Source organism: Xenopus laevis, chromosome 2S, assembly GCF_017654675.1.
Source record: "Xenopus laevis strain J_2021 chromosome 2S, Xenopus_laevis_v10.1, whole genome shotgun sequence".
NCBI lineage: Eukaryota > Metazoa > Chordata > Amphibia > Anura > Pipidae > Xenopus > Xenopus laevis.
Window position 1 is genome coordinate 118,227,867 of NC_054374.1, and position 25,807 is coordinate 118,253,673.

The 25,807-nt window shown below is 39.2% G+C and overlaps 1 protein-coding gene across 7 annotated transcripts in view; it reads right to left on the reverse strand.

Annotated features, from left to right (window-relative positions):
• pibf1.S (progesterone immunomodulatory binding factor 1 S homeolog) overlaps positions 1 to 25,807 on the reverse strand; it is a 96,490-nt gene that overhangs the window by 70,389 nt on the left and 294 nt on the right. For 5 of the 7 annotated variants that reach the window (XM_018248340.2, XM_018248341.2, XM_018248339.2 and 2 more), the window contains exons 2-8: positions 24,293 to 24,575; positions 16,296 to 16,396; positions 14,994 to 15,192; positions 9,085 to 9,204; positions 7,527 to 7,660; positions 7,107 to 7,215; positions 885 to 1,066 (exon numbers count right to left, since the gene is read on the reverse strand). In XM_018248340.2, the coding sequence (XP_018103829.1) occupies positions 885 to 1,066; positions 7,107 to 7,215; positions 7,527 to 7,660; positions 9,085 to 9,204; positions 14,994 to 15,192; positions 16,296 to 16,396; positions 24,293 to 24,535 (1,088 nt within the window). In that variant the 5' untranslated portion in view covers positions 24,536 to 24,575. 7 annotated transcript variants of the gene reach the window in all.

A 25,807-nucleotide genomic window follows, 5' to 3' on the forward strand; every position in this document is an offset into this window, starting at 1 on the left:
GAGGACAGGCAGAAGAAAAGAAAGGAGAAAACAGATGAAGGCACTGAAGAACATGAAAGAACGGGAAAACGGGTGAGTGAGGTGTCATGATGAATGATGTGCAGGGCTAGAACTAGGGGTAGGCAGAAGTGGCAACTGCCTAGGGTGCAACAACGGGGTGGGGGGGGGAGCGCTGAGCAGTTACAGTGCCTTTTGAAGTCTCATGCCTACCTCTAGTCCTGGCTCTCTTGCTCCTATTCCCCCCCGCTTGTCATCGTGTGCTCCCCCCTGCACGTGTGACTTCACATTCCCCCCTCCCACCTAGGACGCCTGATCAGCTTGGACCACCTGATTGTGTGCCTTTAAAATGATATTACTATTATACGCTAAATTGTGTGGTAGCATTGTCTTTTTATTACCTCCATCATAGCACAATAAGTTATAGGACTTATTCTTAAAGGCCTAAAAGGTTTTCACAGTTTTCTTGCTCATGTCCATTTCAAAAAATTTCAAAAGTGCACTATGTTAAAAAACGAGCAGCAGAGTTGGCAGGCTCCACCTTGTGCCACTTCAGTTCCTCTTCTGTTTGATCTGTGACATGGAGCATGTGCAGTTGAAGGCAGGGGCAGATTACAACTGGGCATGCAACAAAAATGGAACCAAAGTGGCATCTGTCAACCATGCTATGCTAGCTATGCTCTACATTTTTTTAAAGAAACTTCACTGAGAAAGACTTTTTTGGTGTGAAGATAGAGGCTTTTGTTCTTTGATTAACCAGATTTACCAGGAAGATCACAATTTATAGCACAACACAATGACATCAGTAAGCCAATCCAAATTTTTAGCCACAGCTAAAGGAGCTGATGTTCCCATTAGAGGATTAATATTACACTTTTAACACTTACCTAGAAGCAACATATTTCTCATACATTTCTTCTCTTGCTTTTTTTGCATCTTCCATCTGTGCTTGAAGTCTTTCCATTCGGTCTTGTTCATGAGCACAACGTACATTTAGCTCCATGTTCTGACGACTAAGAAATTCCTTATCCTTCTGCAGCAAAGACACAGACTGACGCAATGTGGCAACCTAGAAAGCAAAGGTTGGCAATGTCATTTCATCCTGTAATTATTTCCTATAAATTATGTGCTTAGTGATAACACAAGTTAGAACTTGTGCCAAGTAATGTAATTTGAGTGACAACTCGCTGAAACTTTATGACTTGTGCCTTTTTCATTTGCCTGTCCAAATTACAGATCAATTGAAATTATTGCTTGGGTTGTGCATGGGACTATCAAAAAGTACTTGCACATGCCCCCCCCCATAGTGTCCAATGTAATGTTACACTACTTAAACCTTGTCATTAAAGGGATGGTTCACCTTTACTTTTAGCATGATATACAATGGCTAATTCTAAGCGACGTTTCAGTTGGTCTTCATTTTTTCTTTTTTAATAGTTTTTTCATTATCTATAAAAAACAAATGCTCTGTAAGGCTACAAAGTGCTTCTTTCTATTACTCGTCTTTCTGTTATGGCCCTATCCTATTCATATTCCAGTCTCTTATTCAAATCAATGCATGGTTGCTAGGGTAATTTGGAGCTTAGCAACCACACTGCTGCCGATTGCAAATTCCAGAGCCAGGTGTAGGACATTAAAATTTTGCCCTAAGCAAAACGCCTGCATAAATCCTGGTTTAAATTAGAGAAAACAACACAGGGTAAAATCTCACTGAGGCCCCATGGGTCTACATTGTCCATATTATGTATCCAGCTTTCCTCATGCCTAAGGAGTTCAGAGTCTCTTTGCCTCCCAGTGATAACAGATGATGTAAGTCTATAGAAATACATGCCTTACATTTGCAAGTATGGGCAAAGAATAGTTAAATGGGTTGTTGACCTTTGAGTTAACTTTTAGTATGATGTAGAGAGCAATATTTTGAGACAATTTGCAATTGTTTTTTTTATTATTTGTGGTTATTGGAGTTATTTCGTTTTATATTCAGCAGCTCTCCAGTTTGCAATGTCTGTAAACTGGTTGCTAGGGTCCAAATTACCCTAGCAACATGCATTAATTTTAATGAGAATATGGAATATTAATAGGGGAGGGTCTGAATAGAAAAATTAGTAATACAAATTAGTAACAATAAATTTGAAGCCTTACAGAGCATTTGTTTTTAGATAGGGTCAGTAACCCCCATTTGAAAGCTGGAAAGAGTTAGAAGAAAGCAAATAATTCAAAAACTATACAAAATAATAATGAAGACCAATTGAAAAGTTGCTTAAAATTGGCCATTGTATAACATACTAAGGGACAATCTCCCTGAACTGCTTTTGTGTCTTCCTGTCTGCTTTAATGAAAAGTGCCTGCTCTAAAGCACACACACATCGCTTCATTTTCCGAAGTCGCCCAAAGTTGCCTCACAAGGAAACTTAGGGCGACTTCGGAAAACAAAGCACAGTGTGTGCTTTAGAGCAGGCGACTTTTCATTATAGCGGACAGGAAGACACGCGAAAGCAGTTCGAATCTGCTTGTGTGGACTGACCCTAAAAGTAACTTAACTCAAAGGTGAACCACCCCTTTAAAGGCCTGTTCTCTTCTTTAATGTAATAATGTTCTTATCCACCTAATAGAAGGCAAGTCACAATATAAATCCCAAAGGTTTAGGCACACGAGAGTCTGCAGTTTGCAGACAGCCCCTAAACATTGCAATTAAAGTGGGAACATCTATAAACAGAAAGAACTAAGCTTCCCAGCTGTAGTCTGTGTGTGTGTGCGCGTTATTATTATTAAATTATTATTTTATTCTTATAAAGTAGAAGTTGTTACAGGACTCCCTGTAGTTCAGCATTTCTTGGGAGAAAATTTGATTTGAGCCAAAGTAGCATGACAAAGGCTAGCCCAACCCAGACTTTCTTCTGTTACAGCATTTGTTAAACAATAGGGTCTAAAGCCAACAGTTATATTTTCAAAGCACTTCAAAATACTGGGCTCCCCATGAAGTTATTTGACCATGAAACCAAACAGAAAGAAAATATTGTGCTTTAACAAAATGAACCAGTAAGGCTTGCATACTGTGAGAAGTGCATATAAGTTGTCATTGTCGTACCCCCCAAACCCTCATGTGTTTCACATTTTGGTGAATAACAATGATTACAAAATAGTAACCCAGTAACGCACATATTCTACAAGGTTTGAGTCTCATACACAAAACAAACCTTATCATTAAATCATATAAACACAAGTTCTCAATCCATTTTATACATTTAAATATAAGCTACAACAACTTTGCAGAAAACAAAAGGACACGACAGAAGTATTAAATAGGTAAATTAAATAAGTTCTTATTTTAAACATGCCAGAAAAATTATCATTCATCATCAACTGACTTTTTTACTTGTTAGCTTATTTTACTAGGATAATTTAGGAATAAGATCTATTGTATATTGTAGTTACAAAAAAAAAAAACCTGCTACCTGTCCCAGCACCCGGGCCAGTGATGGTTTTGTGTGCAGGCAAGGAATGCCAATGTATGGGGCTATTCTCTGAATGTTTTTACCACAGGCCGACAATAAGTCATACTGCTGACAGTGCTTAGCACTATGACAATGGTGAGATGCACATAAAGTCACAACTGTGCAATGGTCAAAGCCACAGGGCAGTGCTGTTAAGACACTGTAGAGGCCCATTTATCAAAGGTTGAATTTTGAATTCACGTGAATTTTTTTTTTTACTTGAAGTCGAATATACTCACAATTCGACTGGGAGGTTAAGAAAATTTTTTATGTCTAATATTCGATCTAATCTGAATCTTGAATATCAGGAAGGCTATTAACTTCTACAAATGGCTCAACGGATCTCAGCCATTGACTTGTACATGAACTCGGCAAGTTTTAGGTGGCGAACATTCGAACAAGGGCTGTTTCCATGGTCGAGATGTGTTAAATCGAATCGAATAGGGGGATTAAAATTTGAATGGGTGAATTTACTATTCGACACTTAATAAATCTGCCCCTTGAAGTTATCTGTACAGAAAGGGATATCTCCCAGTAAATTCTGTGCTCTCTACTGTATAACTATGAAGAAATCCCAAATATTTTTGGGATAGCAAAGAACATACAATGTCAAGGAACTGGGCTGGCAAAGCAGTTAAGAGGCTGAAAAAACTTGAAAAAATTATATCCCCCATCCCAATGAGCGATTCATACGATAGAAATCAGATTCCAAACCATAGAAATAAATGCCACATCTATGTTTTAGATGCTTAATGTACTTATACACCCCCTCCTGTAAATTTATTAGCCACAGATTATTTCTACGACCATAGAGAAGTACAAGTCTGATGGATGAATGCCTTTAGATACAGATATCTGCAAAATTATTCAGACATTTGATAACCAAATATTTACCAAATTTTTATACTATAAAAAAAATGTTTTAGATCCACAATTCGATTATAATGGTTCAAAGTCTTCAGCTCCGGCTTTGTGTACAGCTAGAGTAATTTTCCAGGTAGTTTAGGTTAGCTGGAAAGTACTTGTGCAGCTCAGCCTTCACATTGCCATGCACGGATTATCAATAGGACTAAGATCAGGGCTTAGACTAGGCCATAGTAGGACATTCTATTTATGTTCTAGAGCCATTTCAGAGTTACTTTGGCCTTGTTTTTGGTATCACTGTCCAACTGAAAGTTAGCCTTTTGGATTACTTCAACAGCCTGAAATAGGTTCTTTGGCAGAATTTTCCTGTATTGTGCAGTCCATTCTGTTTTATATATTTCTTTATTGTTAGACAGAAGTGGATCAGAGTATTTTAGAAAATAAGAAAGAAAACCTGTATCGGTATGGAGAAGACCTCATCATCAGCAAAAGTGTGTGCAATAAGTTCAGATATAATATCTACTGTATACAGTATGTATATTTTCAACTGTGATAAACATACAGTTAAAAATAATGTATTTTCTTGCTTTTAATATTTGAATATATATTAGTGTTGCAAACCGTAAGAAAATAGTTATTCTGGGATTAATGCCTGCCTTTAAAGCAGTACTAACCACACAAGGAAGTGGTTCTTCTTATTTTTGGCATTTGATTTAGATCCCAAATATTTTCAAAAGCAAGATATTTCTATCTGTAAGACAATCACAATTTTGGTTTCCTGAACTCAGACTAAACACATACATTAAATGTTCCCAAGCAGTAAATCATACACCTAATCAAACAACATCTTGCACTGTAACACTGATTTTAGGTGGCAGGTTTTCTTTGGAACTTAAGATGGGTTTACAGAAACCAACAACAATATACAAAATAATTGTTCCTGCACATTGCATGAATGCTTAGGACTATAGGAAGTAGGCCATACTGGTTGCAGCCCTTTGTTTGTGGTCTGTCCATATGAGCTGCAGGGCAGAGTGCACATGGCAGGCTCGTTTATTGTCACATTTACACAGCCTGCAAGTCAAAACAACTGTCTGTCAGAGCATTGTGTGGACAATGGAAACAAGAGGGGATGCATATGTAAAAAAAAAAAAAAAACCCCTTTTTATGTTATGTTGTTTAAATGATAATTATGCTAAGATGTGATGCATTTCCAAAGTAAACGCAATATTATATCCTCTGTGTGAGACACGACAAGATCAGGGACTGAGGGGTTCATTTAAGGCTGCAACCACAGCTGCAGTTGTGCAAAAATTGAGGCAGTCATTGCGTGAATTAATACTATTCATTAAAGGACAAGTCAACCCCAAAATAAAAAAATGCCTAATAAAAGAAAACATTACATTATTCTAAGCAACTTTGCAATATACATTAATTATACATTTTATATAGTTTTTATGTTATCTGTATATGTATTGCTATTAAAAGCAGTGTTTGTCTGTTCCTTTCTATTCTCTGCCCTGATGTCTAAGACTATTGATACAATGTAAGACAAGGCAGCTGATTAACAGACCTGTCTGTTAATCAAACCTGGGGAACCAAGACTGTTGCAACATTGTTTAAAAAGTAACATCTGGGCGTTAAGCCAATGCTGTTTTAAATATCAATTGTTTTTACAAATAACGTTAAAAGCACTTAGTAATGAATGTATACTGGAAAGGTGGTTAGAATTATGTTTTCTTTTATTAGGCAAATTTTTATTTTGGGGTTGGCTTGCCCTTTAAGGGAATTTTCGTCCAAAGCACCACTACTTGCACTTCCTTCGTCACTGATGCTTCTATCACATCTCCTGTTGTAAATTGTGCATCTACTGATGCTGGGGAACTTGTGGGGGCACCTCAAGCTCGAAAATGGCGATAACTTAGGGTTCCCACAGCAGCCAATATTAGTAGGATGAACAAACAGCCCATGTTTCCTGATTGGATCAGAAAGCGATTATATGCGTACAGCCCAATCACAAAGTAAGCACTACGTATGTTCTAGCCAGCTGAGAAATGAAGGATTAATCACAAGGGAATGCAAGAACAAACACCTGTCTACAAGGGCCACAAAGGAGAATTATCCATTTATGATTTCTGAAAATATCTCTGTCTACTGGTAGAAGCATCTACTAATAGAGAGCACATTATCCATTAAAATAAATTGGAAGTAGCCGTCTTTGAGAAGAGTCATTTTCATTGCAATTATTGCACAATTCACCACAAGCTTATTAAACAGATAAGGTTTTGGAAGTTTTTTGGTTGTTGGTTGAAGCAATATTTCTTCCTTTGTTTATCATGACTTATATAGACCAGGGCTTTTGCATAAACTCCCTTTTTGCACTTTTCATTGAAATTATGTTGAAGAAAGGGTTTACAGCTGCTTTGAGGACAGAAGATATTTAGTCAGATTGGTCTTCTCAGTATAATACAATTCCCATGTTCTAAGTATGCAAAATCTTTTCTGAAGGCTAACTTTTGGGAAACAGGCCAAACACACAGATTATATACAGCGCATAAAAGATGGCCTAATATGGGAGCTCCTTTGGACAACTTTGATGCATCATCACGGTTATAGGGCTGCCACACCTTATACATATTTAATTTTTCCTGTAAACAGGTTTACAAAAACTATACAAATAGCTGGAAAAAATACTATGCAGGTTACAATAAGGTTCAAGGTCACAACTGCAGACAAAGAAAAAGCACTTACCTCTTGCACCAAATCATTCTTATCTTTAAATTGTGCCTTGTATGAAACATCTAGTATTTCAAAATTCTTCCTAAGTTCAAATAGCTCATGCTCAATGGCATCTCGTTCACTAATAGAAAAGAATAAAAAATGGTAAGAATTAGTTAGTACAGTAATATAATATTATAGTAATATCTAATCATACTCACCAATTAAGGGTTAAGGACACAATCCAAGTTTTTCCTCAATCCTGCGATATTCATTTTAAAACTATTGCTTCACAAAGCCAAAGAGTGCCATAACATTTTCCAGATAATTTGGCCTCTAGAAGGAGGTGTTTCATATGTGACTGAATAAGGTTACTGTGTCAGAGCTGTATAGCTAGCATTGTCTATATTGATAAGAGTATACAATAAGCAAAACACTACACGAATCTCTTACCTTTTAACTTTGTCATAATTTTCCAGTTTATAGTCTCCTTGTTGAATCAACTGTTTAGTATCAGCCAGCTGAAGGGCTAATCTCTGGCATCTTATCTCCAATTCAGAGCGACATTTCCTTTCGTCTTCATAATGCTAAATAAAAAACTTATGTTGAATCACAAAAAACAAAAAAATGCTCAAACCCCATCCCTGCTATTAATAGAAAAAAATTGTTCTGACCAGGCATTTAGTAACTACAAGCATCTTCCCCAATACCAAACCTTATTTTCTGCTTTCATTTGTCATAATTATATTTGCCCAGTGGAGGCAATAGTTTGATTAGACTTTATATAACGATATCATGTCAGAACAGCCATAGATAACCCTACCCAAGCGAACTCAAGGCTCCACGTGCTGAATAGCCTATATGAATTCTAATTAAACATTTAAAAAAAAAATATGCAAATTTTAAATTTAAATAGGATATGTTTTCCTTTAAAACTGGAGTTGTCACAGTTGTGTTCTTGAAGCTGCTGAAAACAACAAGTTAAGGGATTCTGCTGCTCAGGCTTGCTGGGTAGGACTAGAATTTTAAATCCTTTAAATGTGAGGTTTTATTTCATGTGGAGAATGCATTAAATTGGGATAAAAATAATAGTTTCCAGTGTTGACCCATTGAGCTTGTACAAAAGCAGCATGCAATGCCCTGGCTTGTGAATGTAGCATTATTTCATAAACTCAGTTAAGGAGGAGAAAAAAAGAAACAAAATACAAAAACCACATGAATCTCTAATATATTAGATTTTTGTTCATCCTTTGACAAAACAAATAACAACTGAGTGTACAAAGCATTACTCTTTATCTCTAAAATTTGGCATAACTTAGCAGAAATGGAAGTAGAGTGTAACATCTATGTAGCAACAAACAGAATGGCAAGTTTTAGTGTAGAGTGAAAATGGCTTTCACCTGCGCAACCAGCATTTGAAGGGCTGATTTGATGGGAAAATAGAAAGGACACATTACATTGTACAGGTGTTCAAAAATAAAGGGGAGGCCGTGTCTCATAGCCTGCAATATAATTAAATAATACAGTATATATAATATAAAGGTCACAATATTTGGAAGCAAGGATCTTTACTGCTACGGGGCTGTGGTTGCCTTGAGCAGATATAGAAGCCCAAAACATTATATACATTTCTGCCATATTTCTTTGTTAAGGTTTAGTTCTCCTAAAATGCTATTGAAGCAGCACTTGGCCAATCCTGAAAGTTACTCGTTCTCTCTTATATAGGGGGTTGCCACAATGCATAATGTTTTTAATGACATGGCTGTTTGTATCTGCACACTTGTCTGAAAGTAAACATTCCCTTTGCATTTGCTTACTCCAGTTTGTAAAATCCCAGATTTCTGTTAATATTCCTAAAAATTTACATTGGTAACCTTACATTTTTGTCAATTTACCAATACTGGTTATCTTTATTCTAATACTTGCAAATTTCAAATTTCACTGTGTTTTTCTTATGATATAACCTTTTTTCTGGTTACGTTCTGTAGTACATAGATAAGATAAACTGTACCTCGGTCATACTCCTTAGCTGCTTTTTATAGTCCTTCAGCTCTTCCAGTAGTTTTTCATTTTTCACAGTAAGGTCATGTGATCTATCCTTTAGTGGCTGAACCACTTTATAGAAACGAATCTGGAATACCATGGTAGAGCACGGTAAATAATGAAAGCAGAAAAAGATAAACACGATCAACATTTTTCTATGCAGATTTAAGGAAGGCTGCAGGTCAGACAGAAATGTATTGGCTGATTGGCACTGTTCTGTATTATTATTATAAGCAAGTCAGTGCAGTCCATTAGCAATAGCACATAATGCAGATTGCAATTGCTACTTTTAATATACAAAAAAAATAAATCAATATAATGTAACATTGCTATGAACTAGTAAAAACTGAATTTATGTAGTCATGGGGCTACCATTCAAGATCTGATAGAGTTGTAGGGTCACGATTTGATAGTACACAACAAAAACACAGATACACAGCCTTGTAAACTTACTCACCCGTTACCAATTCTCTTATACTGAAAAACAGATTCTGTAATGAAATTGTTATTTATATTTTAAAGTACTGAATCAAATGCTGTGTTATGTTAAAAAAAAAAATCTTAAACACCTAAACCCAAAAAACTGAAATTGATGTAAACTTATTCAGAGTGATCTTTCTTTTTGAGCAATTATGCAGTTTACAGGAATTTTCATTTATTTTCAGTTTTTAGCAGTTTCTGAGATTTTTTTTTAATCTCAGTTTTAGGAAACCCATTATCCAGAAAGTTCTGAATTACGGAAAGGCAGTCAGTCTCCCATAAACTCCATTTTATCCAAATTTTTAAAATCAATTTCCCTATTCTATGTTATAATAAAACAGTACCTTGCACTTGATCCAAACTAAGATATAATTAATCCTTATTGGAAGCAACACCAGCCTATTGGGCTTATTTAATGTTTACATGATTTTTCTAGTAGACTTAAGGTATGAAGATCCCAATTATGGAAAGATCCATTATCCACAAAAACCACAGGTCCAGAGCATTCCGGATAACAAGTCCCATACCTGTACTGCTATCCAGGCTTCAGCGCAACAGTTCTCTTTAAAGGCCCAGATTTCCAGCGAGCCTGTCTATGTGTTTTCGGGGTTCAATCAACATTAGAGTTGCTGACTCTTCAGCCAAATCCTGGTACAGGTATGGGATCCGTTATCCAAAACTCATTATCCAGAAAGATCCGAATTACGGAAAGTCTATGTCCCATAGACTACAGTTTACACAAATAATCCAAACCTTAAAAAATTATTTCCTTTTTCTCTGTAAGAATAAAACAGTAACTTGTACTTGATCCAAACTAAGATGTCATTTATCCTTATTGGAAGCAGAACCAGCCTATTGGGTTTATTTAATGTTTACATGATTTTCTAGTAGACTTAAATGGGATGTACAACTTTAACCTAACTTTTAGTATGATGTAGAGAGTGATATTCTGAGACAATTTGCATTTGGTTTTCACTTGTTATTATTTGTGGTTTTTGAGTTATTTAGCTTTTTATTAAGCAGCTCTCCAGTTTACAATTTCAGCTGGTTGTTGGGGTCCAATTTACCATAGCAACCATGAACTGATTTTAATAAAAGACTGGTATTTGAACAGGAGAGGACCTGAATCAAAACATAAGCAATAAAAAGTAGCAATAACAATACATTTGTAGCATTACAGAGCATAGACGTGTCAGTGACCCCCCATTTGAAAGCTGGAAAGAGTCAGAAGAAAAAGGCAAATAATTAAAAAACTATGAAAAATATATAACGAAGACCAATTGGTAAATTGCTTAGAATTGGTCATTATATAACATACTAAAAGTTAACTTAAAGGTGAACCACCCCTTTAAAGTATGAAGATCCAAATTAGGGAAAGGTCTGTTATCATGAAAGCCCCAGGCACCGAGGATTCTGGATTATAGGTCCCATACGTGTGGGCAATCTAATAATGCAAATATTACAGAAACCACTAAAAAAAAGAATAACAAATTAAAATATAAATTAATGTAAGTTTATATCAATTCATTTGTGGGGTTTAGATCCTCAAACGATACAAAAAAAATCTCAAATATAATGTGTCCATAATAATTCACTTCCAGAATGACATTTTGTAGAGCCACTTTTACAGCTGTATTTAGGAGTAAGAATGTAATGTTCAGGAATGATTTTGGCCCATTCTCGCTAGCATATTATCAGTCAGATGATATTTGTACACCTCAATGTTTATATAGGGTCACAGATTCTTAGAAGCCAGGACTTTGAATGTCTTGTTGAGCAGTGCTGTACTCACAAAGGGCCGGCAATGCAGAACACAAGACCCCTATTATATTTTCCTTATTAATGTTCAGTGTGTAGGGAGCATGTGCAATGGAAACTCTCAAATTAACAGCTACATTGCACAAGAACTTGCATTGGATTCAAATGCTATATTTCTGGCTTTAACTGGAGTCACCTCTCTGTTTCAGATAAAAGGATTTTTTGGTTTGTTTGCTTTTTTCATCCAAACATATTTGAACTTTCTGCATAATGGCTATAAAATGTCACACACTGTGACACATGCTCCATCTTGTGGATTAGCAACATATTACATGCATATAGAGCTTTTTGTACAATAATTCAAACCAAGAAACTTTACTTAGGTGTCTGAATTCCTACATACACACTACAGGAATCAAATAAAAAATCTGCCTGGTTTAAAGGATAAGTAAACCTAAAAAATAATTGAATGTAAAATTGACGAGGGGGCTTTTCTAAGAACTTTTGCAATGTACATTCATTATTTATTTATTTTTAATTCCAAGATTAAGGATTAATGTGCTATTAACCAACAAATTTTGTTAGAACAGCGCCACCTGCTGGTCATTTTCCAACCAGTCTGACCACCAAATAGTCCAGAAAGTTGTCAGGAGAAAGAAAGAGGCTGCTCTGATGTTCTTCTGCTTAGGAAAAAAATTAGAAACCTTTCTCAAACTTTTCCTAAGCAGAAGAACATCAGAACAGCCTCTTTCTCCTTTCAACTTCGTTGACTGCTTTGGTTATAACAAAATTAATTCATATTAACAGTATATGTATCCCTTAATATCCTGGAATTAAAAAAATAAAAATAAATAATGAATGTACATTGCAAAAGTTCTTAGAATAAAACAAAACTGGGAAAGCACTGCAGGTTTGAAGTAGAAAGACATGGTTGCCCATTTTAGAGTCGCCCGAATGTGTACTTTCCAAAAATATATTGTCTTTTTTTTGTGATTTTACACCACAAATAATGCAGCAAATGTTCAAAATATTTGATGTTTGGTAGTTAGAAAGTCATGGCTACCTATAATGGGCAAAATGTGTACTTTTCAAAAATATATGGTTTCCTGGGATAAACCTACTGTTCCAGGATTTTCTGTACTCCGTATTTTGCTGCAGTACCTTGAAAATTAAAGGGATACTGTCATGGAAAAACACATCAGTTAATAGTGCTGCTCCAGCAGAATTCTGCACTGAAATCCATTTCTCAAAAGAGCAAACAGATTTTTTTATATTCAATTTTGAAATCTGACATGGGGCTAGACATTTTGTCAAGTTCCCAGCTGCCCCTGGTCATGTGACTTATGCCTGCACTTTAGGAGAGAAATGCTTTCTGGCAGGCTGCTGTTTTTCCTTCTCAATGTAACTGAATGTGTCTCAGTGGGACATGGGTTTTTACTATTGAGTGTTGTTCTTAGATCTACCAGACAGCTGTTATCTTGTGTTAGGGAGCTGTTATCTGGTTACCTTCCCATTGTTCTTTTGTTTGGCTGCTGAGGGGAAAAGGGAGGGGGGTGATATCACTCCAACTTGCAGTACAGCAGTAAAGAGTGACTGAAGTTTATCAGAGCACAAGTCACATGACTTGGGGCAGCTGGGAAATTGACAAAATGTCTAGCCCCATGTCAGATTTCAAAATTGAATGTAAAAAAATCTGTTTGCTGTTTAGAGAAATGGATTTCAGCGCAGAATTCTGCTGGAGCAGCACTATTAACTGATTCATTTTGGAAAAATTTTTTTTTCCCATGACAGTATCCCTTTTAGTTTAATGCTGGAAGTTTCTGATCTATAGAAGTTAGAAATCTCTTTAAAACTATACATATATGTATACCCCAGGCTTTACAAATAAGGATTTTTGTGCATAAAATTATTTTTTTCTGGTATAAATCCCAATATCATGAAAAATAGCAATTTCTTTTCTGGTATTTAGAGCTCTAAATCTTGTTCCAGAAGTGGAAATACACAACAACTCCAGCAGATTTAGAAAGCTCAGGTTTTCCTAAAATAAATGATGTATAATTTTCCAAGGTAAACTAAAAATCCCCCAAGTACAGTTTACATGATGTCTGTACCTCAAATGAAAAAAGTAAAAAAAAAAATAAAATAAGTAAACCATGGACATTACATATTCAAAGTGTTGATCATAAATGCATTCACATGGAGATACCAACATAATACCCAATAGTATTAACATGAAGCCATTCAAAGGAAAGAAAATAATTTCATTAGGTATAACATCAGTCCATAGGCGTGATCATAGTTGTTTTGTAAGTGTCCCAAGGAGACCACATCTCAGAATGGGCAAATTTTCCTTTTTTATTTATTTGAATATTTTTCTAGAATTTAAGTTGAAGCTTTAATGGTCCTTTATCTGCTAATATCTCAGTAATCCAGCTGCAGACTAGGTTACAATTTAGTTTTAGTACAATATATTTCTGAGCAGCATTATCTAAAAAGCTCAAAAACCAATATAGAAAAAAAAAAATCTTTATTTCTGGTGTACTATATGAAAACAACTGAATTGAAAAAAGGTTTTTAAGGGTAAGGCCACACAAGGAGATTCGGGAAGATTTTGTCGCCTGGCAAATAATCGCCTCGTCTTTTGAGCGACTATCTCCCCGAACTGCCTCAGCATTTTTCCCCATAGGCTACAATGAAAAGTCGCCTGCGCTAATGCACACGCAGCGATGCATTTTCTATAGTCGCCCGAAGTTGCCTCACTGAGGCAGTTCGGGGAGATAATCGCTCAAAAGATGAGGCGATTAGTCGCCAGGCAACAAAATCTCCCCGAATATCCTGGTGTGGACTAGCCCTAAGGTGAAATTAAGTTTTGTACTTTACCCTTTATATAACTTATATAACTGTGTAACTTTTGTGGTTCAATAAGTCTGAACTCTATCAAGTTGTTGCTTTTCTTAAAGGGGTGGGTCACCTTTATGAAAACGTGAAGTAGAATAGTCAATTCTAAGCAGTTTTTTAATTGGTCTTCAATGTTATTTTATAGTTTTGAATTATTTGCCTTCTTAGGACTCTTTCCAGCTTTCTGAAGGAAGTTTGTGGTAGCCCCCAGGCTACAGTTTTATTGTTGTTATTTTTATTATCTAGGGCCTTTCTTATCCATATTCCAGTCTCATATTCAAACTACTACCTGGATGCTACAGTTATATGGATCCTAGCAATCAGATATATGATAAAATTCCAGTAAATTCCAACAGACTGCAAATTGTCTCAGAATAAAACTCTCTTCATCAAACTAAAAGTTTATTTAAAGGTGAACAACCACTTTGGTCTAAATTTCTTTGTTATTATTTAAGGTACTGGGTAAACACGTTACATCTTACAGCACGCCTCTTGGTATATATAATAAAGTGCCCTCAATATACTGTATGTTTTATGGTTTTAATTAGTACACAGGATAATTAACCCATATATTAAAGGTGTGCCATGCTAAGAGAGTTACTATGAAATGTATTGCTGTTTGCATAAAAAAGATTAAAAATATCCAGGCTGAGATGATGTTATAGTACTTAAGTCTATAAAAATGAAGACACAAGTCTTACAGCAAAACATACATTTCTGCTGATAAACAAAAATACTCACAGCAACGTATTCAGGAATGGACAGTTGATCTTCGGGAAGAGTACTTAGTTCCTCAAAGGTTTCTTTTGTTAACTCAAGATCCCGTAAACTACAGCGGATATCACCTGCACGTTCTCTTAGCTGTCGATTGGTCTCTTCAGACTGTTGAAGTCTTAATAATATTGTTTCCATCTCTTTTTTCATTAGTTCCTGGTGTTTCCTTGTCAATAAAATACTTGCATTTAGAAAATGTACTCTAGTCTTAAGGCAGTACAAGCTAAAAACGCAAACTCTGCCTAATCACATCAAAGACATTTGTCCAATTCCAAAATTCACAGGACAGGTGTGCACATCATTTAAAAGGACCTAAGATAACTTTGAGAATATATTCAAGTGTTAATAGATTTTCTTGAACATATACTAATGTGGAAAGGGAAATGCACAAAGAAGAGAGTAGAGATGCGACCTTAGCGTTGTGGAGGACATACATATAACCACAATTAAAGCGACTGCAGTGGAAGTGCGGATAAAAAAATTGAACACCCAGTGAAAGTAAATCTCCCTTTGAAGAATGGGGAACCATTGAACAACCACACCCCTACAAGTAGAGTTACCAGTCCAGACTAGAACTGTGTTTAACTGTACCTTCTTTTGAAAGTATATTTACTGTTAACTAGGCATCAAAAATAATCTACAGTAGGAATGTCAGGCTGGAGTTTGCACTGTCCTACTCTGACTCTATACTGGATAAGGCCCCAAACCCTAAAAATATATATTATATGCTATGTGGGATTATATGCTATTTAGTGGTTTATGTGAATAACACATATGGGCAATTAAATTGTGAATTAAGTTATAAATAAAACTTATTTTAAAGGTTGTACACTTGTTTGTTCATCCCTAAATATTGTAGAATATCTTGTTACATGCATGTGCTTTGCCAAAATCTTTTATCTACCAAATAGGGTTTAAATTAATAACCATTAAAAGCATGACTAATAGTGTTCCAAAATGGCTCAAAATATATCACAGGGACAAACACTGAATATGCTGCTGCTAGAAGCAATATATCCACTACTTTCTGTCCATCTGTCTCATCTTGCCTGGAGCTTTTGCAAATGGTCATCTGGACGACATTTCCACACAGTAAAAATGTGCCAAAGTCTTGGCAGTATTAAAGAAAAACAAAATCATATTAGCAATAATAAAATATATTTATGTATTAACCATGGGTACATAATATAAATTCCTTAGAGAAAAAAAGAAAATGAAAAAGAAAAGAAAATGCTATGACCTTATACATCAATGCATTTTGACTTCTACCTGGCATCTTCCTGTTGTAATTTAGTTTGTGTGTCTAACCGTAACGCCAATAAATGTTTCTGATGAAGTGTGTCATTCAGCTTCTCTTCAAGTTCTTCTATCTGTGGAAAATAAATAAAACTAATACCATATATGCTCAATGGTAGCACAAATGCATCCCTGTGATAAATTACATACAAGTAAATGAACTGAAACAAAGGAACCATAGCAAGTTATGTAAATAGGCGCTACTTGCGGCAAGCAAATTATACCACTCGATCACCAATACAAAGAAAATTGCATACATCACAAGTTTGTGATTTCCTAATTATATGCTAAGTAGTGTCCACATTGTGTAGAAAAATATACTTTTATATTTATATTTAGAATGTCAATTAGTGTTGATGCATCTTTTTGAATGAGCTCATGTCATTCTCTTTAAAGAGCTTGACCCAATTCAACAGGTTGAATACATCCATACTGACTGAAAAATTGTAGGGCCAAGGACTGCCTTCATAGGGTGTTCCACAGGGTGCAACACCAAAACACATTTGTACTGCCCACTTAGTTTTAGAACTTATATCAATAAAGAAATATATAAGGGGGGGGCGTGGCCTGGACGCTGATTAAGATGGCGGCGTAAACCACGAGCTCCTCCGATAAGGCCCGCTAAAAGCCTACATGAGCACCCTAATCCCAGCATCAAACACTCCCTGAGATCCCCGCAAGCTCTATACAGTACTCTGCTACCTGCTATTGTGGTTCATCGGCAGTCTGCGCAAACCTGAGAGGCGAGAGCTGGAGCCGCACCGTCTCGCTCAACTGCGCGGAAGAGGTTAACGGCGGAGGGCGGTGAGATCCCCGGTACACGCCGAGGTTCTACGGACTTTTACCCGGAGGTTAGTGGAGTCGCTGGCTTGTATGCAACCACGGCCCTGTCCCGACTCTGACCTTGCGGCCGTCCGCCGCGCACGTTTTGAGGCCTTGGATATACTGCTCCTGCACGAGCCTTCAGGCCACAGCCCTATTGCGCACCTACTTGCTGTGTGTCAGCCCCCTTCAAGTCTCCCGATCCGCGGGCTTGCCTAAAGCTGTGGCTCCCTCGATCCTGCACCACTGTTAAGGGGCAGCGTGGTGCTACAAATCACATAGCGGGCCTCACGATCTGTGGCGCGCCCATTTAGGGCACAACTATTCACCCTCCGCCATTGGGGACACTCTGTACGGTGATTCACCCTCATACTCCCAAGACATAGGCTGACAGTTTTCTCCCCTATATAAGGGGCCCTGATCACTGTCTCGCTCCACGCATCCAGCAGACATTCCTGCATACAGGAGTACGACAGGACTGTATGTTGGGGCTGAGGTCCTGTTCCCTGAACCCCACTGCTTCCCCAAATTGACTTGCCTACCAGATAACAGACCCTACCGAGGACCGGGCGACTCCGGAGGTCGGTTGAGAGGGACTCCGTTCCCCACACGTGCTTGCCAAATCGCCCTCAGGGCGCACGCTAACCATTGCACTGCTCTCTGCTGACTGGTACCGGGTCTTTGACCGCTACTGAACATCCTGGTCGTGCGGCTGACCAGCTCGGAGACTGCCAGCAATTTTGAGGACCCTCAAGGGTTCTACAGTCCTACCTCCTTGAGTAAGCTGCTCTTCACCTGTGAGACTTACTCCCCATCACTGAACTTTCTTGCTACCTCCTCAAGGGTTCTACAGTCCTACCTCCTTGAGTAAGCTGCTCTTCACCTGTGAGACTTACTCCCATCACTGAACTTTCTTGCTACCTCTCAGATTTAACCAACATGACAGGCGGTAGGCAGAAGTCCACAAATACTCCTGCTGAGGGGACTTCGGACTTTTTCAAAAGCAGATCTGCCACTGCGAAAGCTGCAAAAAATACGAATCCCACAATGGAACAGGAATCTGAAGCCCTATGCACCAAGAAGGATATAAATGAACTCAAATCTCTCCTACTTTGCTTTAAGGACGAAATACAAAATGACATAAGGAACTCCCTGGCTGAGGTCAAAACGGAAATTACTGCAGTGGATCATAGGGTCCTACAGTTAGAGCAAACTCAGGACTCCATCCAGGAGTCCACTGCTAACATGGAAGTTTTGATCCAGGATCTCCAAACTCAAGTACGAGACCTTCAGGACGCACATGAAGATCTGGAGAATCGCACCAGACGCAATAATTTACGTCTTAGAGATATTCCTGAATCTGTGAATATCGACACCTTTCTACCCAAATTCTTCAAGGCGCTAGCTCCTGGTATAGAGGACAAATTTTTATTACTGGACAGAGCGCACAGGGCACTTCGAGCTAGGCCTAAACCTAATATGCCTCCCAGGGATGTGATTGTCCGTTTTCATTTTTTCCAGACTAAGGAGACAGTCCTGAGAGCGTCTCGAACAGCTCAGGTAGAGCTTGATGGGATATATCCCAAAATATATGCTGATCTGGCCTCTTCGACTTTGCAGAAAAGGAAAGACCTCAAACCCTTGACAGATGTCCTTCGCCAGAGAAACATCCCCTATAGGTGGGGCTTTCCTTTCAAGCTCTCTTATCAACAGAATGGCTTGACATATACTGTCAGACATCCCAACGACATTGAGGATGCACTTCACTACCTCCAGGAACCACCGGAGGCTCCCTTGGAAGCTGCGACTTCTGATCCGATGGAAGAGGCCCACATGGCTTGATCTGGTGTTGCGGCTCATATAGGGACATTACCACCACTCACATAGCACTATTGCAGCCCGGTTTCTGTCTGAGCTCTGACACTTCAGACTTGATCTATACCCTACATTGTGTGCTGTTGCCTGAGGTTCTGTGCCTCGTTCCAGAGGAACTTTTTGGACTGGAGGTATTCTACTGTACACGAGAAGGACAATCGATTCTTAGCCCTGCTCAGGCTTGACACTACATGATCAGAAGGGTGGACCTCATTCTCTTTCTTGTTTAAGCTGAGTTATAGTTGAATTACAGTTGGTCAATACTTTAACCTACCTTAACGGGGCTTTAAGTCCATGGCTCTAGAAATATGTGTGACTTAAAATTTTGTATTAGGAAATTTCAAATATCTATAGTTGGCGGGCCGGACGGACAAGCTTTCTCTTATAGGCTCTGATCCGTGACCCCCCACATTTGAAGGTTTTCCCAGTGGGGTGCGATAATATTGCCCCCCTCTTGGAATTCCTAAATAGTCTCCAATTTATCGAGACTACATTATTTGTGTTTCTTTTTTTTTTTTTTTTTAATTTTTCTTGTTTTTTTTTTTTGTTTTTTTTTTTTCTGTGGACTCGCATACCGTGACGGACTTCACGATATCTTATCTGGTTTTTAGACTTCTCTGCTTGTCCCACTGTCTATCTTTGTCCTCGCTATCTCTCTCGTTAATCTTTCCGATACTTTACTCTCTTCTCAAACAGGTCTTCTTGATTTCTACCCAGCCTGACATAGTGGCAACGATGGTGGGCCCACGGACCGCTCCAGGCACTCATCCCTTCGATTTAAAGGTAGGCTCCCACAATGTCAATGGACTGAATGTTCCGCAGAAACGTACAATGGCCTTTTCAGATTATGCCAAACAGAAAATTGATATCTTGCTGCTACAGGAGACGCATTTTAGCAAATCCTCTACACCCAAATATATTTCAAAACACTACCCACAGGTATACCTAGCCAACTCTTCGACTAAGACCAAAGGGGTAGCTATCCTAATGGCCAAAAACGTGAAATTCCTACTCAAACAGCAATTTCTGGACCCGGATGGTCGTTATGTAATATTGACAGGCCTCCTACAAAACCATCTTACCACGTTAGCATCAGTCTATGCCCCTAATTCCTCCAAACCAGCTTTCTTTAAAAAGTTTTTCAACAAACTAGCACAGCTTTCGGAGGGTAGATTGATTGTAGGGGGTGATTTTAATACAACATTGAATAACAATCTGGATAGGTCTCGGGGTGTGCAGGCGGGTAAAACCCCCAATGCTCAAATTCAGGACTCCACATACCTAACACTGTGTCTCACTGCAGAACACTTAGTGGATGTCTGGAGAGAGAAACATCCAATTGATAGGGATTATTCATATTACTCCTCCGTCCATGCCTCCTACTCCAGAATTGACTTCATCTTCACTAAAGCCACACTTGCGGACTACGTATGTAATGCTACGATTCATGATATTACCTGGTCTGATCACGGCATGGTGAAAACTGTTTTCGCCAATTGGGATGCGGTGAGGGGGCATGGATGTTGGAGACTGAATGAGTCCCTGCTTTTGGACAAAGTGATTTGTGCTGAGGTCTCCACTTCCCTGAAAGATTATTTCATCGCGAATACCCTAGAAGATACCTCAGTTGCGGTCAGGTGGGATGCCCATAAAGCTGTGATCCGGGGCATACTCATTAAACACGCTGCAATATGGAAAAAAAGTAGGGAGGCGAAGACCCAGCAACTCTCACAGAGGCTACACGATTTAGCCATCGCCCATAAACAGAATCCGTCCCCCGCCTCTTACAAGGACATTCAGGACACAAGAACTCAGCTGATTCAGGTCCTCTCCGATAAGGCGGCCTACGCTATGAGAAAGACTAAACACTTGTACTACGAATTTGCAAACAAACCACACACGTTACTAGCCCGCAAACTGAAAGCTCTACACACCTCTCAGACCATACATGCAATACGTACCCCTACAGGGATGATAACTAGGGATACTAAGCAAATACTCCACACATTCCGGGCTTTTTATGCGGACCTGTATACTGCAGATAAAGCTCCTAAGGCGTCCCAGGCACTAGAGTCGGATATCTTGAAACAATGGATCCCCCCCACCATCACAAAAGAGGATAGGGAGCTGCTCGCGGAGCCAATAACCAGGGAGGAGATAGAGAGGGTGATCAAAGACTCCAAATCTGGCAAGGCGCCTGGCCCAGACGGCTATACGGCTAAATATTATAAGTCCTTTGTAAATCAGTTGACCCCATTCTTGAGAGAGCTTTTTCAATCCTTTCTTGAGGGCTCTCCCCCAACGCAACACATGCAGACAGCCACCATAGTTATGATACTAAAACCTGGCAAGGACCCAGTCAATTGCGATAGCTACAGACCTATATCGCTTATCAATACCGACATTAAATTGTTTGCGAAAATACTGGCTAACAGACTATCTGTAATTCTTCCCCACCTTATACACCACGATCAAGTGGGTTTCGTACCTGGTCGCCAAGCGGCGGATAACATCCGTAAAACCATAGACCTGATTTGTCGTGCACCTAACCAAAACACCTCCTCCCTGCTTTTGTCGTTGGATGCCCAAAAGGCGTTTGACAGATTGGACTGGAGATATATGTTTACGGTGCTCGACAAATTGCAGATTCCGACACCATTCCTTACAGGGATTAAACAGCTTTACACCACGCCTTCGGCTCAGGTTCTTAGCATGGGACTTCTTTCCGACCGTTTTGCCATCAAAGGAGGGACTCGCCAGGGCTGCCCCATGTCCCCCCTGATATTTGCTCTATCCCTGGAACCGTTAGCTCACGCCATTAGACATAACACCAATATTAAGGGTATACGAACCGGAGAAATGGAACATAAAATCAGCCTTTTTGCCGATGATATCATCCTTACGTTGACAGCCCCCCAAACCACGCTTCCTAACTTATTACAGACTCTAAAGGTGGCCATACACGGATAGATCCGCTCGTTTGGCGATGTCGCCAAACGAGCGGATCTCCCTCCGATATGCCCACCTTGAGGTGGGCAATATCGGGCTGATCCGATCGTGGGCCCTAGGGCCCAACGATCGGATCCTAGCGTTCACCAAACGGGCGGTCGGATCGCGGGACCGCATCAACGAACAGATGCGGCCGCGATCCGACGGGATTTTTAATCCCATCCGATCGAGATCTGGCCGACTTTCGGCCAGATCTCGATCGGGGAAGCCCGTCGGGGGCCCCCATACACGGGCCAATAAGCTGCCGACACGGTCTGTCGGCAGCTTTTATCGGCCCGTGTATGGCCACCTTAACTCAGTTCCAACTCATTTCGGGTTACAAAATAAACCCTACCAAATCACACGCATTGCCACTTCGTATGTCCAAGCCAGAACTTAAATTATTACAACTTAACTTTGACTATAGATGGGAGACAGACTCATTGGAGTATCTCGGAGTATTCCTTACTCCTTCCTATGACACCCTGTACAAAGCTAATTACCCCAAGCTAATCGATAATCTCAAGAGAGATCTGGACAAATGGCGCTCATATCACCTCTCCTGGTTTGGTAGGATAGCGGCCATTAAAATGACGCTATTACCTATACCTCTTTAGAACATTGCCAATACACTTCCCCGAATCAGTAGCTTTCTCACTTCAAAAAGCTGTATCGAACTTCATTTGGGAGGGCAAGAAGCCCAGAATTAAGGCCGCTATCATGACAAAACCGAAATCATTGGGAGGCTTGGGAGTACCCCATCTCTACAGATATTACCTTGCAAGTCGGTTGGAAGCGATGGTTCATATTCATGCACCAACTGAGTAACCCTGGCAATCCATCGAAAATCACTACTCGGCCCCGTTACAACTCGCCCATTTATTTTGGATCCCTAAGTCAGCTAGGGTCTCCCTCCCACACCTCCTCCCCCCGTCACAGCAAGCATTAGATCTTTGGGACTCTGTAGCATTCAAGATGAGATTAAGCAACACTACCACACAATACAGAACTATTTTTCACAATAAGGACTTCCCCCCAGGTGGCTCTCCCATAGAGTTTCGAATATGGATATCTGCGAATTTGACAACCCTATTAGACTTCGTCACTGGTGGGACTGTTAAATCTTTTCAACAACTTAGGGAAGAATATAGTATTCCCCATGCGCAATTCTATCGCTATTTGCAGATTCGGCACTACGTGATCACTGCTTGTAAGTCCCAAACGTCTTCCACCCTTACATATTTTGAGAAGCTGTGTCGCAGCCACACATACCCAACACACCTTATCTCACTTCTGTATGTGAGCCTCGCGACTGACAACACAGTCACGCGTCAGCCTTATATGCAGAAGTGGGAACAGGATTTAGACCTTGCGATTTCTGAAAAGTCCTGGTCGGAAATCTGGGACACAGCCAAACGCACTTCAATATGTGCAGCCTCTAGTGAGAGAGCTTATAAAATAATATTTCGCTGGTACTATACCTCAACGCGTATTGCTACACTAAGCGGTAACCCGGATCACTCGCAATGCTTTAGGGGCTGTGGGGAGAGGGGCTCCTTCCTGCACACCTGGTGGACCTGTACAGTAGCTCAGGTGTTTTGGAAGATGGTGGCAACCTTGCTCTCCGATGTTCTACATTGCGTTATACAGCCCTCCCCACACACTTTTCTCTTGGGAATGAAGATTAGGGCCATACGCTTGAAACAAACAAGTACATTAGCTACTCATATCCTGACAGCAGCAAGATCATTATTGGCGGCAAATTGGAAGAAACCTACACTTCCGAGCCTACAAATTCTGATATCAAAGGTGAATTGGATTAGGGTGATGGAATCCATACGGAACAGACTTCAGGATAGAAGTTATGAGGGGGAACTGGATTGGTATCCGTGGGCTCAACACCTGGAGACTTTGCAACTTCGAGGTATTGTGCACTGATCTGACTATCCTACCTTTCCATATCTAGTCAGACCTGTCTATCTTTCTACTTTCCTTTTTCTTTTTCTCTGTTTACCTTTCTACTAAATTCCTTTCATTTCCATGAGGATTCATTTTCTCGTTATTGCAATGCTTATCTTCATGCTATGGTACATATGTGCTGATTGAGCTAATTGAACAGTTATATTCTGTTATGAAACAGCTGATACTATCACTTGCATACTCTTTTGCATCAATGCTGTACCGGTTTTCTTTATTTGGAAATGTAGGTCAATAAAAATTTTAAATTAAAAAAAAAAAAGAAATATATAATGGATTTTTATCTATTTTGATTAGCATATACTTACTTTAGTCAAATATTCCCCTTTTAAGTTGTCAATCATCAGGTTTTTCTGAGACAATTCTATCTTCAAAAGTTGGAGATTATGAAGAAGTTCTTTCCTCTCAATCAGTTGCCTGGTTATTTTAGTTGAGCCATTTGGCTCTTCAGACGATGAGATGTCATCAGTAGGAACTGTAGTTTCAAGACTTAAATCTTCAGATTCCAAGGAGCTGGAAATATTGACCTTTTTGGAAACCTTCCGGGACATCTTTACACTTTACATAAAACACAGCAGTTAAACTTTAATCCTGGAAAACAGGAGACATAGAAATAGGCTTACATAAAAAAAACATGGTGATGAAAGACCTACTTAAAGGAACAGTAACACCAAAAAATGAGTGTTCTCAAGGAATAACAATATCATGTACTGTTGCCCTGCACTGGTAAAACTGGTGTGCATGCTTCAGAAACTCTACTATAGTTTTTATAAATAAGTTGCTATGTAGCAATGGGGGCAGCCATTCAAGCACATCATATACAGTAGATAACAGATATGTTCTGATAAATCCCATTGTACACTACAGGGCTTATCTGTTATCTGCTGTGTATCTTGTGCTTCTTCTCCTTTTTCAGCTTTGAATGGCTGCCCCCATGGCTACACAGCAGCTTATTTGTGGGCAGGCCACAAAGCCCCAGGTTAACAGCAGGGGCGCACAACTTTTAAATCCAGCCCTGGCAGCAGTTACCCTGAGCAGGATTAAAGGACCAGTAACATCAATTTTTTTAATAAAATGTGTTAGTATAGAAGGAAAAAAAACACAAAGACAAATTAAACTTTTCAAATTGCTGTCTTTATTAAGAAATAATTTAACGAAACTCAGATTGCGCTCCTCTTCAAAAAAGGCGACAATCCATCATGTGGCGCTCGATTTATCCTCCCTGGCTATCTCCTATAGAAGGCAGGGAGGAGAAATTGAGTGCTGCACAATGGATTGTCGCCTTTTCTGAAGAGGAGTGCAAGCAGAGTTTCTTATTAAAGCCTTAGCAATTTAAAAGTTTAATTTGTCTTTGTGTTTTTTTTCGTTCTATACTAACGAATTTAAAAAAAAAAATTGATGTTACTGGTTCTTTAAGGGTCAGGCCACACAGGGAGTTTTGGGGGGATTTGGTCGCCTGACGACTAATCACCTCATTTTTGCGGCGACCAATCTCCCCAAACGCCTTCCCTGACTGTGCGCCGGCTAAAATGAAAAAAAAAAACGCCAGCGCTAATCACACGTGACAATTAGTTTTCCTTAGTCGCCGGAAGTTGGCGACTTCAGAAAACGAACCACCGCGTGTGATTAGCGCCGGCATTTTTTCATTTTAGCCGGCGCACAGTCAGGGAAGGCGTTTGGGGAGATTAGTCGCCGCAATAAAGAGGCGATTAGTCGCCAGGCGACCAAATCTCCCCAAAACGCCCTTTGTGGACTTACCATAAGAGAACGGTCATGTTATCTTTCAGTGCCCTGCTGCAATACATAGAATTACTTCTCTCTTA